The following is a 23,605-nucleotide window of genomic DNA, read 5'->3' as shown; positions in this document are numbered from 1 at the left end:
TCACCACAGCACCGCCGGGGTGAACCCCCACTCACTACAGCACGACCAGGGCGAACCCCTGCCCATCGCAACACCGCCAGGGTGAACCCCCGCTCACCACAGCACGGCCGGGGTGAACCCCCGCTCACCACAGCACGGCCGGGGTGAACCCCTGCCCATCGCAACACCGCCAGGGTGAACCCCTGCTCACCACAGCACCTTTGGGGTGAATCCCCGCTCACCACAGCACCGTTGGGGCGATCCCCCGCTCACCACAGCACGGCTGGGGCGAACCCCTGCTCACCACAGCACGGCCGGGGCAAACCCCTGCTCACCACAGCACCTTCGGGGTGAATCCCTGCTCACCACAGCATGGCCGGGGCGAACCCCTGCTCACCACAGCATGGCTGGGGTGAACCCCTGCTCACCACAGCACTGCCGGGGTGACCCCTGCTCACCACAGCACGGCCGGGGCGAACCCCCGATCACCACAGCACCACCAGGGCGAACCGCCGTTCATCAGCAACATTGTCAGGGCAAACCCCCATTCACTACAGCACCGTCTGGGCAAACCCCCGATCATCAGCAACAACACCACTGCAAGCTGCGGCCCACTCCAACCAACTCTGATCTCCACGAGACGATTCTCTACGATTTAAGTTTCTCCACATCTCAAAACCACAATCAGGATCATCCAGGGACATATATCCCAAATAGACAATTATGAGATGTGCAGTCAGATAAAATAAAGCATCAAAAGAGAAGCAGAGCCCAAGCTCGCAAAATCGCAGCTACGCCCCCACTCACAGTCACATGACACCCCCCCCCCCCCCCCCCCCCCCCCCGCCCCCGCCGCCTCATTGACATTTCTAGCAGGGCCATAAACACATTCTGTTGGTCAAATTTATGATTTAACTAGAATAGCAAACGTTGGGAAATACTTCCACTCTATTCACCATATTACTAACACACAGCAGCCAGAGGAAATCTTCCCCTGCGTTGTTCTTTTTATTTGTGAGATTGTGATGAGGTGAAATGGATAATTACTGGAATTAACTTAAATGTTACTGAGTAAATTTTTTAAATCAAAAACAAGATGTACTATTCATGAAATTACCAGAATTACTTCATAGTTACTGTTTACTACATTCTTGTAATATTCAAAAATGGAGACCAATTGATGTTAAGGCCCTACCACTTTGCTCTCTGTTGCCCTCTGATTCTTCCATACAGTACACCTGGAAATAATCAATGACATCTTCGTTCCCAACTTTCCAGTAGACGGTTATTGTGGTGCTTGTTGCAGTGTTTGGCTCCTGGGGGACAATTGTTGGGGACTGAGGAACTGAAAGCATATTCGTAAAAAAAACATACACAGTGATAAACCTCAAACGTGCGACATGTCAAAAAAAGGTAAACACTTTCTTAAATGTTACAGGCACTAATGGGTTAAAAATGTTTTCCTTTCACTTGCACTTCAGAAAGGAATGCGTGAACTGCGCTGATGTAAATGCACGATGAACAACAGTCTATTAAAAGCAACTGCACGATGGAGAAACTCAAGCAGTGTTTACCAGCATTTGTTGGCCCCTGTTTCATCCCTTTTAATGACTTTCCTCAGACTTGAATCCAGCCCTGACAAAGTCCTTGAAAAGGATGCAACATTGACTAATAGCCATGACAAAACTTTCACCTAAGATGCACATTTTTCTACTTCAATTCCCTTAAAATGTTTGGTGTGCAATTTGCACTTGTTAAAAGTCTTATATTAAAAGCCATTGGCACAGGCTCTGCTATTAACGGGTAGAGTGTGGGCAAGAAGGCTCCTCATGCTCCAGAAGGAGTGCTGAAAGAGTTCCATACCTTGGGGAGCGGGTAGCTGCAGCCTCAGATCAGCTGCCAGGAACCCCACCGCTCAGCTCTCTCTCTTGCTTCCTGCTAAATCCTTCCTGCTAAATCGAAGTTGCGGTGCAGATGCTGTCACTAAGCCTGCCTCTTCAATCTGTGTTCTATGTATTTTAAAGGGGTGGGAATGTGATCAGGTTTCCCCGTTCCGTTATTACCAAAACCTGCTTGCCCATTGAAGTGGGTACTGATAAGGATTAGGCCACAGGTTGCCATCCATCACTTTTCAGTCCTTCAGAATGTAGCTTCGCTTGATAGGAAGGCCCACTGCTTGAAGTAGTGATCACTGACTCCATCAAAATTACCTTTGTGCAAGCTCCAAACATCGAAAGTGCCTCTAGTCAGGAATTCAGTCACAAGTGTGGTGGTTGGAGAGAGACAAGTTTTAAAGGGCATCATCTACTTAAAAGAACCTGGGGTTTCCCGGAAGCGTGGGGTGGCTACAATGGGAAATCCCACTGGCCGGGGGTGGGAACGGAGGATTCCGCTACCAGCAACGGCACGTCACTGAGAAACACACAGCTGGGGAAGTGGTGCATGCACCCCCCTAAGTAAATGCAGAATCTTAGTCAACTTAATATAAGTTTTTTTTAAATGTTAACGGAGAAAACAATGGGATCTGATGGTTCCACCCAATATAATGGCAGAAATTTGAGATGTATTGGTCAAAAATTCCCAAAGATCTAAGATTTAAGAATCTTGCAATCCTTTCGATTGGAAAATTGCAAATGTCACATTGTATTTAAGAGAGTTCAGTCGGCCATAGCAATTTCAGACCATGCTCCGCACTGGGTCGATCTGGAGATGGGGGAGGCGCGGGACCAGCACCCGCTGTGGCGCCTGGACGTGGGGTTGCTGGTTGATGAGGTGTGTAGGAGGGTCCGGGGAAGTATTGAGGGGTATCTTGAGACCAATGACACGGGGGAGGTCCGGGTGGTGATGGTTTGGGAGGCTCTGAAGGCAGTGATCCGGGGGGAGCTGATTTCCATCCGGGCCCATAGGGAAAGGAGGGAGAGGAGGGAAAGGGAGAGACTGGTGGGGGAGCTCTTGGATGTGGATAGGAGGTACGCGGAGGCCCCGGAGGAGGGATTGCTGGGGGAACGGCGTAGCTTGCAGGCCAAGTTCGACTTGTTGACCACCAGAAAGGCGGAGACACAGTGGAGGAAGGCGCAAGGCGCGGTTTATGAGTATGGGGAAAAGGACAAGCAGGATGCTGGCGCATCAGCTCCGCAGGCGAGATGCGGCTAGGGAAATTGGTGGAGTGACGGATAAGGGTGGGAATGTGGTGCGGAAGGGGGCAGAGGTGAGCGGGGTCTTTAGGGACTTTTACGAGGAACTGTACCAGTCGGAGCCACTGGTGGGTTGGGGGGGGGGGGGGGGGGGAGGGAGAGCTTCATGAACAGGCTACGTTTCCCAAAGGTGCAGGAGGAGCTGGTGGAGGGGCTGGGGGCGCTGATAGAGTTGGAGGAGCTAGTCAGGGGATTGGTCAAATGCAGTCAGGGAAGGCGCCGGGGCCGGATGGGTTCCCGGCGGAATTTTATAAAAAGTATGCGGATCTGGTGGGCCCCTGTTGGTGGTGCGAGCCTTCAATGAGGCATGGGAGGGGGGGGGGGGGGGGGGGCTTCGCCCCCGATGATGTCACGGGCGCTGATTTCTTTGATCCTGAAGCAGGATAAGGACCCCTTGCAGTGTGGATCATACAGGCCTATCTCGCTCCTCAATGTTGATGCCAAGTTGCTGGCGAAGATCCTGCCCACCAGGATAGAGGACTGTGTGCCAGGGGTGATACATGAGGATCAAACAGGATTTGTCAAGGGAAGACAGCTTAACACGAATGTGCGGAGGTTGTTAAATGTTATTATAATGCCGGCTGTGGAGGGGGAGGCGGAGATAGTGGTGGCGCTAGATGCAGAGAAGGCGTTTGATAGAGTTGGGTGGGGGTACCTGTGGAAGGTGCTGGAGCAGTTCGGATTTGGGGAGGGGTTCATCGGGTGGGTGGGGTTGCTGTATGAGGCCTCGATGACGAGTGTAGTTACTAATGGAAGGAGATCAGAGTACTTCAGGCTCTACCGTGGGACCAGGCAGGGGTGCCCCCTGTCCCCCTTGCTTTTTGCACTGGCGATTGAACCTCTGGCTTTGGCGTTGAGGGAGTCGGGGAGGTGGAGGGGTCTGGTGCAGAGTGGGGAGGAACATCAGGTATCACTGTATGCGGATGACCTGCTGCTGTATGTGGCGGACCCAGAGGGGAGAATGCCGGGGGTGATGGAGCTATTGGCTGAGTTTAGGGGCTTCTCGGGCTACAAGCTGAATCTGGGTAAGAGCGAGGTATTTGTAGTGCACCCGGGAGATCAGGAGGAGGGAATTGGGAGGCTCCCGTTTAAGAGGGCAGTGAGAGTTTTAGGTACCTGGGGGTGCAGGTGGCCAGGAGTTGGGGGACTCTCCACAAGCTTAATTTTACCAGGCTGGTGGAGCAGATGGAGGAAGAATTTAAAAGGTGGGACATGGTGCCGCTATCGCCGGCGGGTCGAGTGCAGTCCATCAAAATGACGGTGCTCCCGAGGTTCTTGTTCCTTTTTCAGTGTTTGCCCATCTTTATCCCTAGGGCCTTTTTCAGGAGGGTGACTAGCAGCATCATGAGCTTTGTTTGGGCGCATGGGACCCCGAGGGTGAAGAGGGTCTTCTTGGAGCGAGGTAGAGATGGTGGGGGGCTGGCGTTACCCAACCTCTCGGGGTATTAGTGGGCGGCCAATGTGTCGATGGTGTGCAAGTGGGTGGTGGAGGGTGCAGCATGGAAACGGTTGGAGATGGCATCCTGTGGAGGCACAAGCCTGGGGGCACTGGTAACGGCGCCATTGCCGCTCCCTCCTACGAGGTATACCACGAGTCCGGTGGTGGCGGCTACCCTCCAAGATTTGGGGGCAGTGGAGGCGACATAGGGGGGAAGTGGGGGGTTTGATGGAGGCTCCGCTAAGGGGGAACCATTGGTTCGTCCCGGGGAACATTGATGGGGGGTTCCAGGGTTGGCACAGAGCGGGCATCAGACAGCTGAGAGTCCTGTTCATGGAAGGGAGGTTTGCGAGCCTGGGGGAGTTGGAGGAGAAATTTGAGCTCCCCTCGTGGAACATGTTCAGGTACCTACAGGTAAAGGCGTTTGCCAGGCGGCAGGTGGAGGGATTCCCTTTGCTTCCCGCGAGGGGGGTGAGTGATAGGGTGCTTTCGGGGGTCTGGGTCGGGGATGGGAAGATATCTGACATGTTCTGGGCATGCCCGGCACTGGAGGAGTTCTGGAAGGGGGTGGCAAGGACGGTGTCGAGGGTGGTAGGATCCAGGGTCAAACCAGGTTGGGGACTCGCGAATTTTGGTGTTGCGGTGGAGCCGGGAGTGCAGGAGGCGAGAGAGGCCGGTGTTTTGGCCTTTGCGTCCCTAGTAGCCCGGCGGAGGATCTTGCTACAGTGGAAGGATGCGAGACCCCCAAGCGTAGAGACCTGGATCAATGACATGGCGGGATTTATTAAGCTGGAGAAGGTCAAATTCGCCCTGAGAGGATCAGTACAAGGGTTCTTTAGGCGGTGGCAGCCTTTCCTCGACTTTCTGGCTCAGTGATAGAGTACTGGGTCAGCAGCAGCAGCAACCCGGGGGGGGGGGGGGGGGGGAAAAAAGGGGGGGGGGGGGGGGGGCGTTGACTATGTTTATTTAATTTAATTTATTTTTAAGTTATCTTGTTGTTTACTGGGTTTGGGGGGGGGGGGGGGTGTGATACATGCGATGCTACGGTCTTGGGGGTGTTATACTTATTATGTTGTTTTATTGTTGCTTGCTATTGTTTCAGAAGGTTGAGGGATGATCTAATTGAGGTGTTAAAACGATCAAAGGTTTTTATACAGTAGATGCAGAGAAACTATTTCATCTGGTAGAGGAATCCTGAACAAGAAAGGACATAATCCTAAAATTAGGGATAGGCCATTTATGCCTGTAAATAGGAACACTATGGGCGAATTGTCCCAAGCCTCCGTCAGCGGGTCCGATGGCAGGCATGGGGGGTGTATATGGCGGGAGGCCCAGAAATCATTTACAGTGGGGTCTTCTGCTGGTGGATGCCATGGCAGGTTGGAAATCCTGCCAGAGGCTGGCATAAACCTCATTTGTATCCTATTAATGGCCGACTCCTGCTCCTAATTTCTATGTTGCTGCAGTGACCGTGAAACCATTGTCAATTGTAAAAACCCATCCTGTATACTAATGTCCCTTTCGGGAAGGAAATCTGCCATCCTTACCTGCTCTGGCCTACCTGTGACTCCAGACCCACAGTATTTTGGTGGACTCTTTTTTAAAACTTTAAAGTACCCAATTCTTATTTTTTCTAATTAAGGGGCAATTTAGCATGGCCAATCCACTATCCTGCACATCTCTTTGGGTTGTGGGGGCAAGACCCGTGTAGACACGGGGAGAATGTGCAAGCCCCACATGGACAGTGACCCAGGGCCGGGATCGAACCTGGGTCCTCAGCGCCGTGAGGGAGCAATGCTAACCACTGTGCCACCGTGCCACCCTAATATGATCCACTCTTGAATGCCCTCTGAAATAGCCCAGCAAGCCGCTCAGTTCAAGAGTAATTAGCATTGGGCAACAACTGCTGGTCTCCCAGTGACACCCACACCCCATTGAAACAACTGCTGGTCTCCCAGTGACACCCACACCCCATTGACAGAATAAAAAGTAATTGAAAGTGATGGTCGTACCAGGCAAATTTTTTAGAGACTCAAATCCAGGCCTTGCAGATTTGACAGCAAGATCTTCGAGAGAGGAGCACCAACTTGGCTTTAAATCCATCGAACTTGCTGCCTCCAAGGCAGAAATCACACTGTGTAAACATATATTGATTTATCAGTTACTCTAATTCCTTATGAACAATTTGAATAAATTAGTTATTAACAGCAAGCACTGAAAGCAAAGCAAGATTTTTTCTTTTTTTAAATGATTCATAGAAAAGCTCTTCTTTATTTTGGAAAATGAAATGGTCCAGGTTGCACATGCCACTTTCAATGGAAGGCCACAAAGGATATTGACTTCCTTCCCACAGATCAAGTTGAATATTGAACTTTGGTGACATTCAACCTGAGGATCACCACACCTCAGGTGAGGGGCAAGGTTCAGAAGGCAGGGCCTTCATGAATAACCTCAGCTGGTACGGGAATTGACCTCGCTCCGCTTCACGGACCAACTGTCTAGCCAAGGGAGCTAATAGTACCTCACAATAGAAAAAGAGTAATACTGAAAACAGGCAGAATTGTTTTTTGCAGAAAGAATTTAACAACCAAGGCAATGTGAATAAAGTAGGACCACCCTGAGTGTACAAAATATTTCAAATACAGATATCATTAGGCTGTAAATAAGAATAACGAGGTCAATTAGGCAGTTTACATGGAACTCTACTTTATCAGAGGTACTGATTTATCTGAGGTAGATTATGAAAAGAATTTATCTTCAGAATACCTTCCACAAGAAAAACTTTACAGATCAGGGGCGGCATTCTCCCCTACCCGGCGTGACGGAGGGTCCCGGCGTGATGGAGGGTCCCGGCGTAGGGGAGTGGCGCCAACCACTCAGGGGTCGGGCCTCCCCAAAGGTGGGGAATTCTCCCCACCTTTGGGGGCCAGCCCCGCGCCGGAGCAGTTTTCACCAGAAGACTGGCGCAAAAAACCGGCGCCCCCAGCAGCGGGGCTGGCCGAAAGGCTTTCGCCGGTCGGCGCATGCGCGATGTGGGGTTCTCTTCCGCTTCCGCCATGGCGGCCGCGGAAGGAGAAATAGTGCACCCACGGCACTGGCCCGGAGTCTGAGCGGGGGGCCCCGATCGCGGGCTAGGCCACCGTGGGGGCACCCCCCGGGGTTCGATCGCCCCCCGCCCCCCCCCAGGACCCGCTCGCGCCGCTGATCCCGCCGTTCCAGAGGTGGTTCAAACCTCGGCGGCGGGAGAGGCCTCCCAGCGGCGGGACTTCGGCCCATCCGGGCCGGAGAATCACCGCAGGGGCCTCGCCAATCGGAGTGGCGAGATTCCCACCACCGCCATTTCCTGGGTGGCGGAGAATCTCTGCCACGGCGGGGGCGGGATTTTAGGCGACCCCAGGCGATTCTCCGACCCTGCTGGGGGTCGGAGAATTTCGCCCCAGGATAAAGTAAATCATTGAGATAAAAACTGAGGAGTCTTGTAAGATTTTTGGAGATACAATTCAGAAGAAAGATTAGGCTGGTAGGAGGCATCCTGACATCCCTTCTCAAAATAATCAATTGTTGGGGATGGAATATTAGTCATTTCCTGAGATGCTTTCAGCAGAGACTGAGACAGTGGGACACAGGACTTTACAACTAAATCAGTAGATTCTTCTTCATACAAGGGTGATCCACAGGTCGAGTAAATTTTCAGGAAGGATCTGTCCATCCAGATAATATAGCCATTCTCTGCCAGGGACCCTCGGCCTCTCTCTCTCTGTGTGTTAGAGAGACAAATGGTTGCATCAATACAGCTGGCCAGGACTTTCTCCTGCATTTCCTGCCTGCCATGGGTGTGATGGAAGAATTAGCAAGTTAGTTACCAACCTGTTTGGACGTGTCATGACAGTCGACACTAGACTTTAAAACTATTTTTTGAAGAAACAATGCACGGTGAAATTGAAAAACGTTAAAATCTCTCAGGATGAAAGAATAAAGAAGGGTTCATCTAATCTTCTAATTAACGTGGGTCACCATGAAGTTAGCAAGCTATGGATTCCTTTTGTTAGTGGAAGCATTTGTGATAATCACTAGACTAAAAGGCTAGTGTCGACTGTCATGACACGTCCAAACAGGTTGGTAACCAGACTTGACTCAAAAAGGAAGAGAGACAGAAAGCAGGAAATTCCGGGCTGGTTAATCTGTCATGGGGAAAATATCAGAATCCATGATTAAAGATGTTATGACAGGGCAGTTTGATAAATACAAGGTAATTGGGTATAGTTAACACGGGCCACGATCGAACGGCCTCGTCATGCCCGACTCGGTGATGCGACAAGGCCTCTGATGAGATTAGCGATGCTCGGGACCTCGTGATCTGGATCTCACACTTGCTGGGGCAAATCCAAATTTACAAATTTAAGTGAGACATTGGGCTCATTTAAATATGTCCGCACCCAATTTTCCCGATGCCCGGGAACGAATGCCCTCGCATAGGACACCTTGCTATGTAGACCAGGTGTAATGGCACTGGGGGGAGGTCTCCCAGGCCATCAAAGGCCCCTGGGAGGTCAGGTTCCTGGCAGGGTGGTACCCTGGCATTCCCGCTGCCACCCGGGCACCATGGCACTGTCAGCCTGACACTTTGGCAGTGCCAGTCTGGCACTGTTTGCATGTTCCCGCTGACGTGGGGAGGGAAGGCCAGTACGGTCGCTAAGGCGGGCAGGACCGGAGACCGGTCTGCCACCAGGCGCCCAACCCATTCCCGATCTTAACGAAGGGGAGTGGAGAATTTTGCCTTAGGATTCAGTTGTACAGGGCACTGGTGACAGCACATCTGGAGTACTAGTCTCCTTATTTTAGGAAAGGTGTAATTGTGCTAGAGGCAGTTCAGAAGTTTGCTGGACTAATACCAGGAATGGGCGTGTTGTGTTACGAGGCAAGGTCGGAGGGGTTAAATTTGTAATCACTAGAGTTTAGAAGAGTAGGAGGCAACTTAATCGAAATATTTAAGAACCCGAGGGATATTGACAGGGTGGATGTAGAGAGGATGTTTCCTCTTGTCGGAGATCTAGAACTAGAGGTTACTGTTTAAAAATAAGCGGGCGACAAAGATGAGGAGAATTATTTTCTCTGAGGGTCGTGAGTCTCTTGAACTCTCTTCCTCAAAAGGCAGTGGAAGGAGGGTCTTTGGGCGGAGAGTGTCAGGCTTTGACTGAAAATCGCTGTCCGGCTCTCCAGCTACACAGCTGAGTTTTTAGTCCTAATTTTCAGGGGCTCTGAAAGATAAAGAGTGGACGAGGCTTACACCATCAGTCTGTCGGGTTGGAGCCTGAGAGAGCCAACAAGTACAGCTCCTTAGAGATAGGGGCACCATCTTTAAAGGACACCCTGAGCTGCACAGAAAGTAAAGACCCCCAGCCTCCAACCTCTCGCACGGAAACGGAAGACCCCCCTCACAAACATCAGGGGCTCTCCACCACCCCCCCGCTTGCCAACATCAGGGCAACCCTCCCCACCACAATGGCAAAATCCCACCTCCCCTTCACAGGCACCAAGGCTCTCCCTCCCCCATCGCCGCAGTCGTGAGGACACTCTACCTTTCACAGGCATCAGCCCCCCCCCCCCCCCCCCAACACACGTGGGAGAGGCTGCCCAGAGAGCCCACCCTGGCACTGCCTTCTGGCACAGGTTGGCACTGCCATGTGGCTGTTAAATCTTACGAGCGGCCTCTCACGAGATTTGTGGCACTCGGAACACCTCACGAGATCTAACAAGATCTCGCGAGATGTTGCGATCTGCATCTCGCCCTCTACGCGAGATCCAAATATACATATTTAAATTAGCCATTTGGGAACAAATGCCCGGGAGACCTCACCAGGGAGCCGTTTAGCACTGTGCACACAGCCACCTGAGGGTTCTCCCAGGCCATCTGAGGCCCCCGGGTTGTTAGGCTCTGGGCAAGGTGGTACTCTGGCACTCCTGCTGGCACCCAGGCACAGTCAAACTTGCAGGGGCACTCCAGGGTGCCAAGCTGGCGGTGCCAACATGCCCTGGTGCTAAGTTTCCTGGGATTGGGTCCGGGGTTGCCTTGCCCTTAAGAGGTGGGGTGAGAGGCTCAAGGCCCCCCAAGAGGTAGGTTGGGGCACTGGGGGAGGGGGTTTGGAGGCCGTGGTGGGGATTCCGAAGGGGTCAAGAAATCAGGGCGACTTTTAAAAATGGTGCCCCAATCTCTCCCTGTACTAGTGAGCTGAGCTGAGCTCGTCTGTGCAGGAAGCGAGGTAAGTGCAGCCTTTCTGAAGCCAGAAAAAAAAACCAAGAAACCTGTTTGATAGCGAGAACCAGCCCACGAGACGCGCCCAAAATGGGACTCTGTTTATTGGGCATTAAATTGCGGACAGTATATTTAAATGAGGTCCCCACCTTCTCTGGGTGGGAACTTTGTTACTTCACTGGTGAGGGCTTGGGAAATTCAGGAATTGCAACCTCGATGAGAATAAATCCCTCCCCCTCCACCCACGTTTCAATGCTTTAAAGACAGAGCTAGATAGGTCCTTGATTAAGAGGGGATTAAAGATTATCGGGGGTGGCAAAAATGTGGAGTTGAAGTTACAATCAGATCAGTCATGATCTTATCGAATAGCAGAGCAGGCTCGTGGGGCCAAGTGGACTACTCCTGCTCCTGATTCATTAGTGAAAATGAAAATTGCTTATTGTCACAAGTAGGCTTCAATTAAGTTACTGTGAAAAGCCCCTAGTCGCCACATTCCGGCGCCTGTCCAGGGAGGCTGGTACGGGAATCGAACCGTGCTGCTGGCCTGCTTGGTCTGCTTTAAAAGCCAGCGATTTAGCCTGGTGAGCTAAACCAACCCCTTATATGTTTGTTTGTGTAACAGAGCCTCCATATCTGCTCTGGGGAGGCAATGGCATAATGGTAATGTCGCTGGACTAGTAATCCAGAGACCCAGAATCATCTCTGGGGACCCAGGTTCAAATCCTGGGCAGATGGTGAAATTTGAATTCAATACAAAAATCTGGAATTAAAACTCTAGAGGTGACCATGAAACTAATGCTTCATAAAATCCCATCTGGTTTGCTAATGTCCTTTAGGGAAAAACTGGTCTGGCCTATATATGTGACTCCAGACCCATAGCAATGTAGTTGACTCTTAAATGCCCTCAGAGTTGGTCAATAAATGCTGGCCTAGTCAGCGACACCCACATCCCATGAATAAAAATATATATATTTTTGAGGTCCTGGCATTACCAGGACAAATGTCATTGTGCAGGAACCAAGGTACTAATAAAGTCAACTTCTAAATAGTAACCTCCAAATTCAATACCTTCAATAAAGGTTTGTGAGGGTTTGTAAGAGTGTAATCACACCTTTGGCAAACACCTACCAACATGAGGTTTTGCTCTCCTTACCTTTTATTAAATACATTTAGAGTAACCCAATTATATTTTTTACCAATTAAAGGGCAATTTAGTGTGGCCAATCCACTTAACCTGCACATAGAATCATAGAATTTACAGTGCAGAGGAGGCCATTCAGCCCATCGAGTCTGCACTGGCTCTTGGAAAGAGCACCCCACCCAAGCCCACACCTCCATCCCACCGCCATAACCCTCAGCGCCGGCTCTAGGGTTGCTGGCGCCCCGGGCAAGCTGAACTTCGGCGCCCTTGGGGGGGGTGGGGCTGGGGGCGGGGTCGGGGGTCGGGGCCGAGGGGGGGCGGGGCCGAGGGGGGGCGGGGCGGGGTGGCAGGGCCGAGGAGGGGCGGACCCGAGGGGGGGGCGGACCCGAGGGGGGGGCGGGGGGGCGGACACACGGGGGGCGGACGGACCCGAGGGCGGGGCGGGGGGGCGGACCCGAGGGGGGCGGGGGGGGACCGAGCGGGGGGGGGGGGGGCGGACCGAGCCGGGGGGCCGCCCTGGGGCCGGGCGGCCACCGCGCATGCGCTGGTTGGCACCGGCCCAACTGCGCATGCGCGGGACCCGAGTCTCTGGCGCCCCCGAGCACATGGCGCCCCGGGCGACAGCCCGAGTTGCCGGTGCCTTGAGCCGGCCCTGATAACCCTTTAACCCCACCCAACACTAAGGGCAATTTTGGACACTAAGGGCAATTTATCATGGCCAATCTACCTAACCTGCACATCTTTGGATTGTGGGAAAAACCCACGCACACACGGGGAGGATGTGCAGACTCCGCACAGACAGTGACCCAAGCCGGGAATCGAACCTGGGACCCTGGAGCTGTGAAGCAATTGTGCTAACCACTATGCGACCCTAATCTTTGTAGAGATTTTTGGGTTGTGGGGATGAGACCCACACAGATACGAGGAGAATGTGCAAACTCCACACAGACAGTGACCCAGGGCCGGGATCGAACCCGGGTCCTCAGCGCCGTAGGCAGCAGTGCTAACCACTGCGCCACCATGCCGCCCCCTGGTTTCCTTAACTAAGAAAGGAGATACTTACCATATAGGGAGTGCAGAGAAGGTTCACCAGACTGATTCTTGGGATGGCAGGATTGTCGTATGAGGAGAGATTGGGTCAACTGGGTCTGTGTTATTGGAGTTTCGAAAAATGAAAGGGGATCTGATTGAACCGTATAAAACTCTGACAGGGATGTATGTACTTGATTCAGGGCTGTTGTTTCCACTGGCTGGGGGAAGAGGGGGGGGGGGGGGGGAGGGGGGTTCTAGAACCAGGGGTCAAAGTCTCAGGATACAGGGTAGGATATTTAGGACCAAGAGGAGGAGAAACCTCTTCACTCAGAGGGCGGTGAACCTCTGGAATTGTTTACCACAGGAGGCCAAGTTACTGAATATATTAAAGAAGGTAAAAGATAGATTTCTAGATTCTAAAGGCATCAAGGAATATGGGGAGTGTGGGGGAGTATGGGTTGAGTTAGAGGATAAGCCATGATCATATTGAGTGACAGGGCAGACTCGAAGGAGCGAATGAACGACCACTGCTCCTATTGTCTGTAGCTATGTTCTCATATTCAGGCAAGATTGCCGGAGCAATGTAGCAGTGAGAACACGGACTGTTATCAACAGAGTTTATCAGCTTATTTTCGTATTTGGAACAACGCATTTTGTTTAATCTTCTTGACTATGTTGTCCCTAAACTGATTATGAAGTTGGAGGAAAAGTATATAACATGACATTATAAACATTTAAGTCCTGGTATAATTTTGCAAACTTATACATTGTAGGAAGGTTCTATAATCCAAGCGGGGTTTAGTATAGTGTTAAAAACATTCCATGTGCATTAATCAGGAACATCAAGGCTATTATGCTTTTCACTGTAATGGCATCGCTCAATAGTGAGATTAGTACAAAAACCACTCTTGATTAAAGAGAGCATAGATTGATTGGTCCAAAGTACCTGTCATTGATCATTCTGAAGGACTGTAGATAAAAAGAGAAAGATTAAATGAAGAGTAAAAGCATCTACATGCTGTCAACAACAGGCATGAGACAAGAACACTCAAATTTCTCATCTGTGAACTTCAATTGGGATTAAATAACTGGCAAAAAGAAGTCTTAATTAAATTGACAGATTTTTGAGGGAATTAAATTAATTTTAAATTAACCCAGTTTCATGTAAATGACTGACATTTTATGCACCTAATTGCTTTCAATTAAATCAATATGGAGCATAAACATTTCAATTAGTCAAAAATTAAGAGGAAAATAAAGTAACTGGATGGTTGTTATCTGCATTGAGAGAGAAGCAGAGAAGCAGCAAAATGCACAAAGAAGTGGCTTAATCATTCCAATATTTGAAAGTTTCCAGGTCAAAGATGAGATCAGCCTTTGCTCAGTGTTAGTCACCTTGCTAGAGAAGGAAGTTCTGGTTTCAAAGCCATTTTAGAGAGAACATGATCTCAGCTAACATGTAAGTGCAGCAATGAGGAAATGCAGTAATGGATTTCAGATGAAGACTTAATGGAGACCCTTCCCACACTCAGGTGGAGGTATAATATTTGATGGCATTGATTTGAAGAGGAGCAGAGGAGCTCCCCTTGTCTTCATCAACAGCTGGTTTAGCTCACCGAGCTAAATCGCTGGCTTTTAAAGCAGACCAAGCAGGCCAGCAGCACGGTTTGATTCCCGTACCAGCCTCCCCAGACAGGTGCCGGAATGTGGCGACTAGGGGCTTTTCACAGTAACTTCATTGAAGCCTACTCGTGACAATAAGCGATTTTCATTTCATTTCATTTTCATAATATGTAACGACAACAATCTCTCCCTCAATGCCAGCAAAACTAAAGAGCTGGTCATTGGCTTCAGGAAGCAAAGTATTGGGCACACCCCTGCCTGCATCAACGAGGCCGAGGTGGAGATGGTTGACAGCTTCAAGTTCCTATGAGTGCACATCACCAACAATCTGTCCTGGTCCACCCACTTCGACGCTACGACCAAGAAAGCACAACAGCGCCTATACTTCCTCAGGAAACTAAGGAAATTCGGCATGTCTACTTTGAGTCTTACCGATGTTTCCAGATACACCATAGAAAGCATCCTATCTGGCTGCATCACAGCCTGCTATGGCAACTGCTCAGCCCAAGACTGCAAGAAATTTCAGAAAGTTAATAGCACCACCCAGTCCATCACACAAATCTGCCTCCCATCCATTGACTCCATCTACACCTCCCGTTGCCTGGGGAAAGCGGGCAGCATAATCAATGACCCCTCCCACCCAGCTTACTCACTCTTCCAACTTCTTCTATCGGCTAGGAGATACAAAAGTCTGAGAACAGGCACGAACAGATTCACAAACAGCTTCTTCCTCGCTGTTACCAGACTCCTAAACGACCCTCTTATGGACTGACCTGATTAATACTACACTCCTGTATGCTTCACCCGATGCCTGTGTTATGTATTTACATTGTGTAAATACATAGACACCTTGTGTTGCCCTATTATGGATTTTCTTTTATTTCCATGTACTAAATGATCTGTTTGAGCTGCTCGCAGAAAAATACTTTTCACTGTACCTCGGTACACACGACAATAAACAAATCCAATCCAATCTAATTAAAATCAGACTATCTGATCTTTTATTTTATGCTGATCATGGTGCCCAGCTGCACCCAAATTGCAATGATTACCGACATTATGGTCTGCATTTGCGATGTAATTAATTGGCTGAGTGGCACTTTGAATGTATAAGATACTGGAAAGTGAAATGTAAATAAATGTAGGTCTCTTCTTATGAAGTTTAACTTACAACAAAATGGAGGTATGATCGGTAGCAAATCATTCACAAACTGCTTCATTTTAGAAAGAAAATTCCGGTTATGGAAGTAATGTTTGAAATGACTGACATTTTATGCATCTAACTGTTTTCAATTAAAATTAATATGGAGCATGAACATTTCAATTAGTCGAAAAATTAAGAGTAGGAAAGTAGGAAAATAAGCTAACTGAATGTTTGTGATCTACTTGAGAGTGAAGCAGAGAAACAGCTTCGTCAGGGTCTCATTCTGCTGCGGGCAGGCATGAAATGAACTTGCAGCGTAGTTTCCAGTTGGAAGCCCAGTGCAAGTTAAAATGCTCCAGAGTGCGTTGGCTTCCGGAGGAAGTAACTGACTAATCATTAGCCCACATGGAAATGCACATGGTGACCCTCGATTTCAGCAGTCAATGTTTTGTGTGGTGGGTGATAACAGCTTCTGCACCGAGCCTTTGTCTCACCAAAGATGCAATCAGCAATCACATGACTATGGCAAGCCACAGTGCACAAGAGGCAGCAGTGCACAAAGGCATTTCTCCAAATATCCTCCCTTTCAGAGAAGGGAAACAAAACGCATTGTATGCACTGTCATTTGCAGTTGCAAGTTACCCACATACACCTTCTACAAAGAAAGTAATCACAGCAAACAGAAATCCGTTCATTGTAGTTTGTCTCATTTCCTTCTGTCTAATGGTACATGTGGTAAACCACTGTAATCTATAATATGCGTATTGTGGTAAATGGCCACTGTATTATATGTAATGTGGTAAACCACTGCCCGATGGCTCCACCTCCCCACGGGCCCAGTATAAAGGTGGCTGGTCTCCTCCTCCGATCCAGTTCGGGATCAGAGGCCAGGAGGCTTACAGTTTAGTTTATTAAAGCCTCAGTTACGTTCACCACTCGTCGTGTGTTCATTGATGGCATATCAATTTAATAAACTAAACTTCTAAGAGGAATTCATCACTCAAGCCTGATCACCTGGAGCTGGACCCACAGGCAGCCGACGCCACTGCAACATTCGAGCACTGGCTAAGCTGCTTCGAAGCGTACCTCGGATCCTTCACCAACCTCCAAAATAAGCAGATCCTCCACGCACAGGTGAGCCCGCAAGTCTTTCTTCTCGTCAGGGACACCCCCTCGTATACGGAGGCGATAATGCCGATGAAGGGACAATATGTTAAGTCCATAAACGAGGTTTATGCTGGGCACCTTCATGCCACGAGACGACAACGCCCTGGGGAATCACTAGCAGAATTCCTGCGCGCCTTGCGGGTACTCTGCCAGAACTGTGACTGCCAGGCACTTTCTGCTGCCCAACACGCAGAGCTGTTGATCAGGGACGCTTACGTCGCAGGCATGAAATCAAACTGCATCCGCCAGCAATTGCTAGAAGGGAGTACACTCGGCCTCCCAGAGACAGTGCAGCTCTCAAACTCACTGGAGGTGACCTTCCAGAACATGGAGGCCTACACCTCCGACCGCGCGGTACCCTTGTGAACCTCGTGGGCGCCGCCATCATCCGACCCGGGTACGGCGCAAGCCTGTGCCGCGCAGCAGCCCGCCAACGCTGGAAACCCGAAGTGCTACTTTTGAGGCTACAGTAATCATCCCAGACAACGCTGCCCTGCACGGAACACGACTTGCAACAGGTGTGGGAGGAAGGGCCACTTTGCGAAAGCCTGCCAGGCCCAATCACTGCCTAAAGCTTCTAGGCCCAGCAGCGCTGCCTGCTGCCTGTCGGGGCCACCCCCAGCTGCCACGCCACCCGCCACGTGCGACCCGTGGGCGCCACCATCTTCGCCGCCATCTTCGATTTCGGCCGCCACGTGCGACCCATGGGGGCCGACATCTTTAACACCATCTTGGACTCTACCCGCCACGTGCGACCCATGGGGGCCACTATCTTTGACGCATCCCCGATGCCACCCGCCACCCATGACCCATGGGGGCCACCATCTTGGGAGCACTCCGCAGCCTCCCGGGAGCCCTGCTCACCCGGTCATACGCTGGCCGCCGCTACCTCCGACGGACCTACCCATCACCTTCCGAAACTCACCTCCATCACGTTCGACCAGTCCCGGCCTCATCACCTCACAAAATCTACGATGACCGTCCGGATCAACGGGCACGAGACGGCCTGTCTTTTCGACTCCGGGAGCACAGACAGCTTCATACACCCAGATACGGTAAGGCGCTGCTCCCTCACAATCTTACCTGCGACCCAGAAAATCTCCCTAGCTTCCGGATCACATTCAGTAGAAACCCGGGGGTACTGTGTCACAACCCTTACTGTACACGGCGTAGAGTACACTAACTTCAAACTCTACATCCTTCCCCATCTCTGCGCTGCCCTATTACTGGAGCTCGACTTCCAGTGCCACCTCCAAAGCCTTACTTTAAAGTTCGCCCCCCCCCCCCCCCCCTTCCCTCACCATCTGTAGCCTCACGACCCTTAAGGTCGCCCCACCTTCGCTAACCTCAACCGGACTGTCAGCCCGTCGCTACTGGGAGCAGAGGATACAGTGCCCGGGACAGGGCCTTTATCAGGTCGGAGGTCCAGCGACTCCTATGAGAGGAGATCATTGAGGCGAGTAACAGCCCCTGGAGAGCCCAAGTGGTGGTCATCAAGACTGGGGAGAAGCACCGGATGGTCATCGACTACAGTCAGACCATCAACCGGTACACGCAGCTCAAAAGGTACCCCCCTCCCCAGCATAAGAACATAAGAACATAAGAACTAGGAGCAGGAGTAGGCCATCTGGCCCCTCGAGCCTGCTCCGCCATTCAATTAGATAATGGCTGATCTTTTGTGGACTCAGCTCCACTTTCCGACCCGAACACCATAACCCTTAATCCCTTTATTCTTCAAAAAACTATCTATCTTTACCTTAAAAACATGTAATGAAGGAGCCTCAACTGCTTCACTGGGCAAGGAATTCCATAGATTCACAACCCTTTGGGTGAAGAAGTTCCTCCTAAACTCAGTCCTAAATCTACTTCCCCTTATTTTGAGGCTATGTCCCCTAGTTCTGCTTTCACCCGCCAGTGGAAACAACCTGCCCGCATCTATCACCATCTATCTGACATGGTGAATCAGATTGCGCAGTATTGAGTCTTCTCCACAGGTGACTTGAAGTCCGCGTACTACCAGCTCCCTGTCCGCCCCGAGGACCACCAATACACTACCTTCGAGGCAGATGGCCGCCTCTACCACTTCCTCAGGGTCCCCTTCGGCGTCACCAATGGGGTCTCGGTCTTCCAATGGGAAATGGACCGAATGGTTGACCAGTACGGGCTGTGGGCCATGTTCCCGTACTTAGATAATGTCGCCATCTGCGGCCATGACCAGCAGGACTATGACGAAAACCTCCGGCACTTCCTCCACACCGCTAAACTCCTGAACCTCACCTACATTAAGGAAAAATGCGTTTTCCGCACAACCCGCCTAGCCATCCTTGGCTATGTTTTGGAAAACGGAGTCCTTCCTGACCCCGACCGCATGTGCCCTCTCCTGGAACTCCCCCTCCCCCAGTGCCCCAAGGCCCTGAAGAGATGCCTGGGGTTCTTCTCCTACTATGCCCAGTGGTCCCCCAATTATGTGGACAAGGCCCGTCCACTTATTAAATCCACCATTTTTCCCCTGATGACTGAAGCCCGCCTGGCATTCAATCGCATCAAGGCAGATATTGCCAAAGCCGCGATGCACGCTGTGGATGAGTCCATTCCATTCCAGGTGGAGAGCGATGCATCGGACTTTGGCCTGGCCGCTACCCTTCAACCAGGCGGGCAGGCCCGTGGCTTTCTTCTCCCATACCCTCCATGCCTCCGAAATTCGGCACTCCTCCGTCGAAAAGGAAGCCCAAGCCATTGTAGAAGCTGTGCGACATTGGAGGCATTACCTGGCCGGCAGGTGATTCACTCTCCTCACTGACCAACGGTCGGTTGCCTTCATGTTTAACAATACACAGCGGGGCAAGATCAAGAACGACAAGATACTGAGGTGGAGGATCGAGCTCTCCACCTATTACTATGATATCTTGTATCGACCTGGGAAGCTCAATGAGCCCCCAGATACTCTATCCCACAGTACATGTGCCAGCGCACAGGTAGACCGACTTCGGGCCCTCCACAATGACCTCTGTCACCCGGGGGTCACCCGTTTTTTTCACTTTATCAAGGCTTGCAACCTGCCTTACTCCATCGAGGTCAGGACCGTGACCAGGGACTGCCAGGTCTGCGCCGAGTGCAAACCGTACTTCTATCGGCCAGACAGAGCGCACCTGGTAAGGGCCTCTCGCCCCTTTGAGCGCCTGAGCATCGATTTCAAAGGGCTCCTCCCCTCCACTTGACGTAACGTGTACTTCCTCAACATTGTTGACGAATACTCAAGATTGCCCTTTGCCATCCCATGCCCTGACATGACCTCCGCCACCATCATCAAGGCCCTGCATAGTTTTTTCACCTTGTTCGGGTTCCCCACCTTCATCTATAGCAATCGGGGTTCCTCCTTCATGAGCGATGAGTTGCGTCAGTTCCTGCTCGGCATGGGCATCGCCTCCAGCAGGACGACCAGCTACAACCCCTGGGGCAACGATCAGGTGGAGAGGGATAACGCGCCGGTCTGGAAGGCCGTCCTCCTGGCCCTACTGTCTAGATGTCTCCCAGTCACCCGCTGGCAGGTGTTCCTCTCCGATGCGCTCCACTCCATCCGGTCGCCTACTCCTCATGAACGTATGTTTTCTTTCCCAAGGATGTCCACCTCCGGGGTCTCGCTCCCGTCCTGGCTGACAGTCCCAGGGCCCGTCCTCTTCCAGAAGCATGCAAGGAGTCATAAATTAGATCCTCTCCAGCTCTCTGAAATCACCGAGAACGTCCTGCTCCTCCTTGCTAATCCACAATATGCCTACGTGGCACATCATGATGGGCGGCAGGACACAGTCTCCCTCCGGGATCTGGCACCTGCAGGCCTGCCGGCGACCATCACCACCACCCCTGCCCATATCCCCCCCACCAACTCAACAACTGGGTGAAGAAGAGGACAACACACTCCCAGACACGCAGGTCTCGACACCGGTGCCCACACCACAGCCGGGACTGAGGCGATCATGGCCGAAGGTCAAGGCCCCCGACAGACTTGATCTTTAAGCCCACTTCACCCCCGCTGGACTCTTTTTTTAAACAGGGGGTGAATGTGGTAAACCACTGTAATGTATAATATGTGTTGTGGTAAATGGCCACTGTATTATATGTAATGTGGTAAACCACTGCCCGATGGCTCCGCCTCCCCTCGGGCTCGGTATAAAGGTGGCTGGTCTCCGCCTCTGACCCAGTTCGGATCAGAGGCCAGGAGGCTTACAGTTTGGTTCATTAAAGCCTCAGTTACATTTACCTCTCGCCGTGTGTTTATTGGTGGCATATCAGTACATGTACAGGTTGTTGTTGGTTGTTTGCCTGATGTCTGCTGGTCCCTGGTGCGATATTGCCTCCCTGGGGAATGTCATTGCCATGGCGAGTGTTGCTGCTGATCGGAGGGTCGGTCCGGTTCTTGATCAGCTGGCCAAATCGCCTCTTCCTCAGCTTCTTTGGTTGCACGTTATGTGTCGACGGTTGTGGTGACACAGCTGGTTGTTCACTTTCACTGTGTACAATTGAGGTGACAACTGCTTTACGCAGGTTCCAAGTGGAATTACTTTTGTCGAGTTCGCTGAATGTTCGCTCTCTGACCAGCTCTGCAACTTTCAACTCTCAGAATGATTTGGCTGCATTATCAAAGTGAAATGTGTTTCTGTTGTTTTACTCTGATTTTGTCACTCATTTCTGTTACTGCTTCTGAATTCAACAGCTTTTTAACTATTGGAAGAATATCTTGGGTGCGGCATGACATTAGCCACTGGACTGGACACTTTTCATGTCTTTAGTAGGTGTGTTTCTCCACTCGAAGATCACCCTGTACACACTGGATGCTGGATCTACTCAATTTTTAATGAACCCTTTGGCAATTTTCACCACTGCTTCAGGCTTTCCATTTGACTGAGTATAGTATGGACGTGATGTTTTGTGCTGGATTTCTCTATGATATTTACATGATGGGGGGGGGGGGGGTGTTGTGGTGTGGAGAAGATGAATGTGGGAGACAGAGGCAGACAAAGAGAGAGAGAGAAAGAGAGTTTGTGAATGTGGGAAGGGAGAGAGAATGTGTGAGTGTGGGAGAGAGAGTGTGAGAGTGCGAGTGAGAGGGCATGTGTGAATTTGGGAGAGAGTTTTTGAGAGAGTGTGAGCATGGAAGAAAGTGAATGTGTATGAGAGAAAGGAAGAATGTGGGCAGCACAGTAGCACAAGTGGATAGCAGTGTGGCTTCACAGCGTCAGGGTCCCAAGTTCCATTCCCCACTGGGTCATTGTCTGTGCGGAGTCTGCACGTTCTCCCCATGTCTGCGTGGGTTTCCTCCGGGTACTCCGGTTTCCTCCCACAGTCCAAAGATGTGCAAGTTAGATGGATTGGCCATGCTAAATTGCCCTTAGTGACCAAAAAGGTTAGGAGGGGTTGTTGGGTTACAGGGAGTGAGGGAGGTGGAAGTGAGGGCTTAGGTGGGTCGGTGTAGACTCGATGGGCCAAATGGCCTCCTTCTGCACTGTAGTTCTATGTCTTGTGGTGTGCATCTGGTTCACTTGCTGTCTCAGGATTCTTACTCACCCCTACACACCAACACACAATTACACCACTCACACAGCTTAAAGTTTGTACGAGTTTGGGAATGAACTGAGCAAATACTTGGCCGGCTTGACAAAGAAAACGGCTGACAAAAGGCGATTCCCTCCGTGCAGCTTGTGGGAGGGAAACGGGTCATGAAGACAGAGGAGATAAACAGGACTTTTAGGGAATTCTATACCGAATTATACAAGTCTGAGCAATCTGATAACATGTTGGTAGGTATGGAGCATTTTGTCTCTTCCATGGAGCTACTAGAGGCCTTGGAAAGCCAACGCAGGGCTCTTAATGCTCCCCTTTCTAAGGAGGAGGTGTCAAAAGCTGTTAACAAGCTTCAGCTGGATGAAGCGCCGAGATCGATGGCTTTAGGCGCGTATTTTACAGGGAGTTTAAGGATTTGTTGTTGGACTGTTGGTGAGTCTGTATTGTTTCTCTTTTGAATCAGGGCTGTTGCCACTGGCTTGTCACGAGGCTAATATCTCCTTGATTTTGAAGGTGGGCAAAGAGGAATTCGCTTCTTCTAGGCCAATTTCTCTTCTAACTGTTGACTTGAAACTGTTATTTAAGGTTTTGGCAAGAAGGCTGCAGGATATCATGCAGGAGGATCAGACTTGGTTTATGAGATTTTCTTGTAACAATATTAGAAGGTTGCTGAATATAGAACATAGAACAGTACAGCACAGAACAGGCCCTTCGGCCCTCGATGTTGTGCCGAGCAATGATCACCCTACTCAAACCCTGGTATCCACACTATACCCGTAACCCAACAACCCCCACCCCTTAACCTTACTTTTTAGGACACTACGGGCAATTTAGCATGGCCAATCCACCTAACCCGCACATCTTTGGACTGTGGGAGGAAACTGGAGCACCCGGAGGAAACCCACGCACACACGGGGAGGACGTACAGACTCCGCACAGACAGTGACCCAGCCGGGAATCGAACCTGGGACCCTGGAGCTGTGAAGCATTTATGCTAACCACCATGCTACCGTGCTGCCCCTATGTATGATACATATTTTTCAAAAGTGTCACTGGATGGGCTGGCGATTTCTTT

The 23,605-nt window shown here is 50.9% G+C and overlaps 1 protein-coding gene across 1 annotated transcript in view; it reads right to left on the bottom strand.

The window, feature by feature from the left end:
* Positions 1-23,605, bottom strand: part of LOC119970637 — a 142,674-nt gene that overhangs the window by 51,993 nt on the left and 67,076 nt on the right. The window contains exons 5-7 of the mRNA XM_038805569.1: positions 13,984-14,006; positions 6,624-6,745; positions 1,175-1,324 (exon numbers count right to left, since the gene is read on the bottom strand). Of these exons, the coding sequence (XP_038661497.1) occupies positions 1,175-1,324; positions 6,624-6,745; positions 13,984-14,006 (295 nt within the window). The remainder of the gene's footprint in view (positions 1-1,174; positions 1,325-6,623; positions 6,746-13,983; positions 14,007-23,605) is intronic.

The sequence above is a fragment of the Scyliorhinus canicula genome, chromosome 8 (assembly GCF_902713615.1).
Source record: "Scyliorhinus canicula chromosome 8, sScyCan1.1, whole genome shotgun sequence".
NCBI classification, from domain to species: Eukaryota; Metazoa; Chordata; class Chondrichthyes; order Carcharhiniformes; family Scyliorhinidae; genus Scyliorhinus; species Scyliorhinus canicula.
Note: the sequence above shows the minus strand (reverse complement) of the source record. Positions and strands in the feature narration are given on the sequence as shown.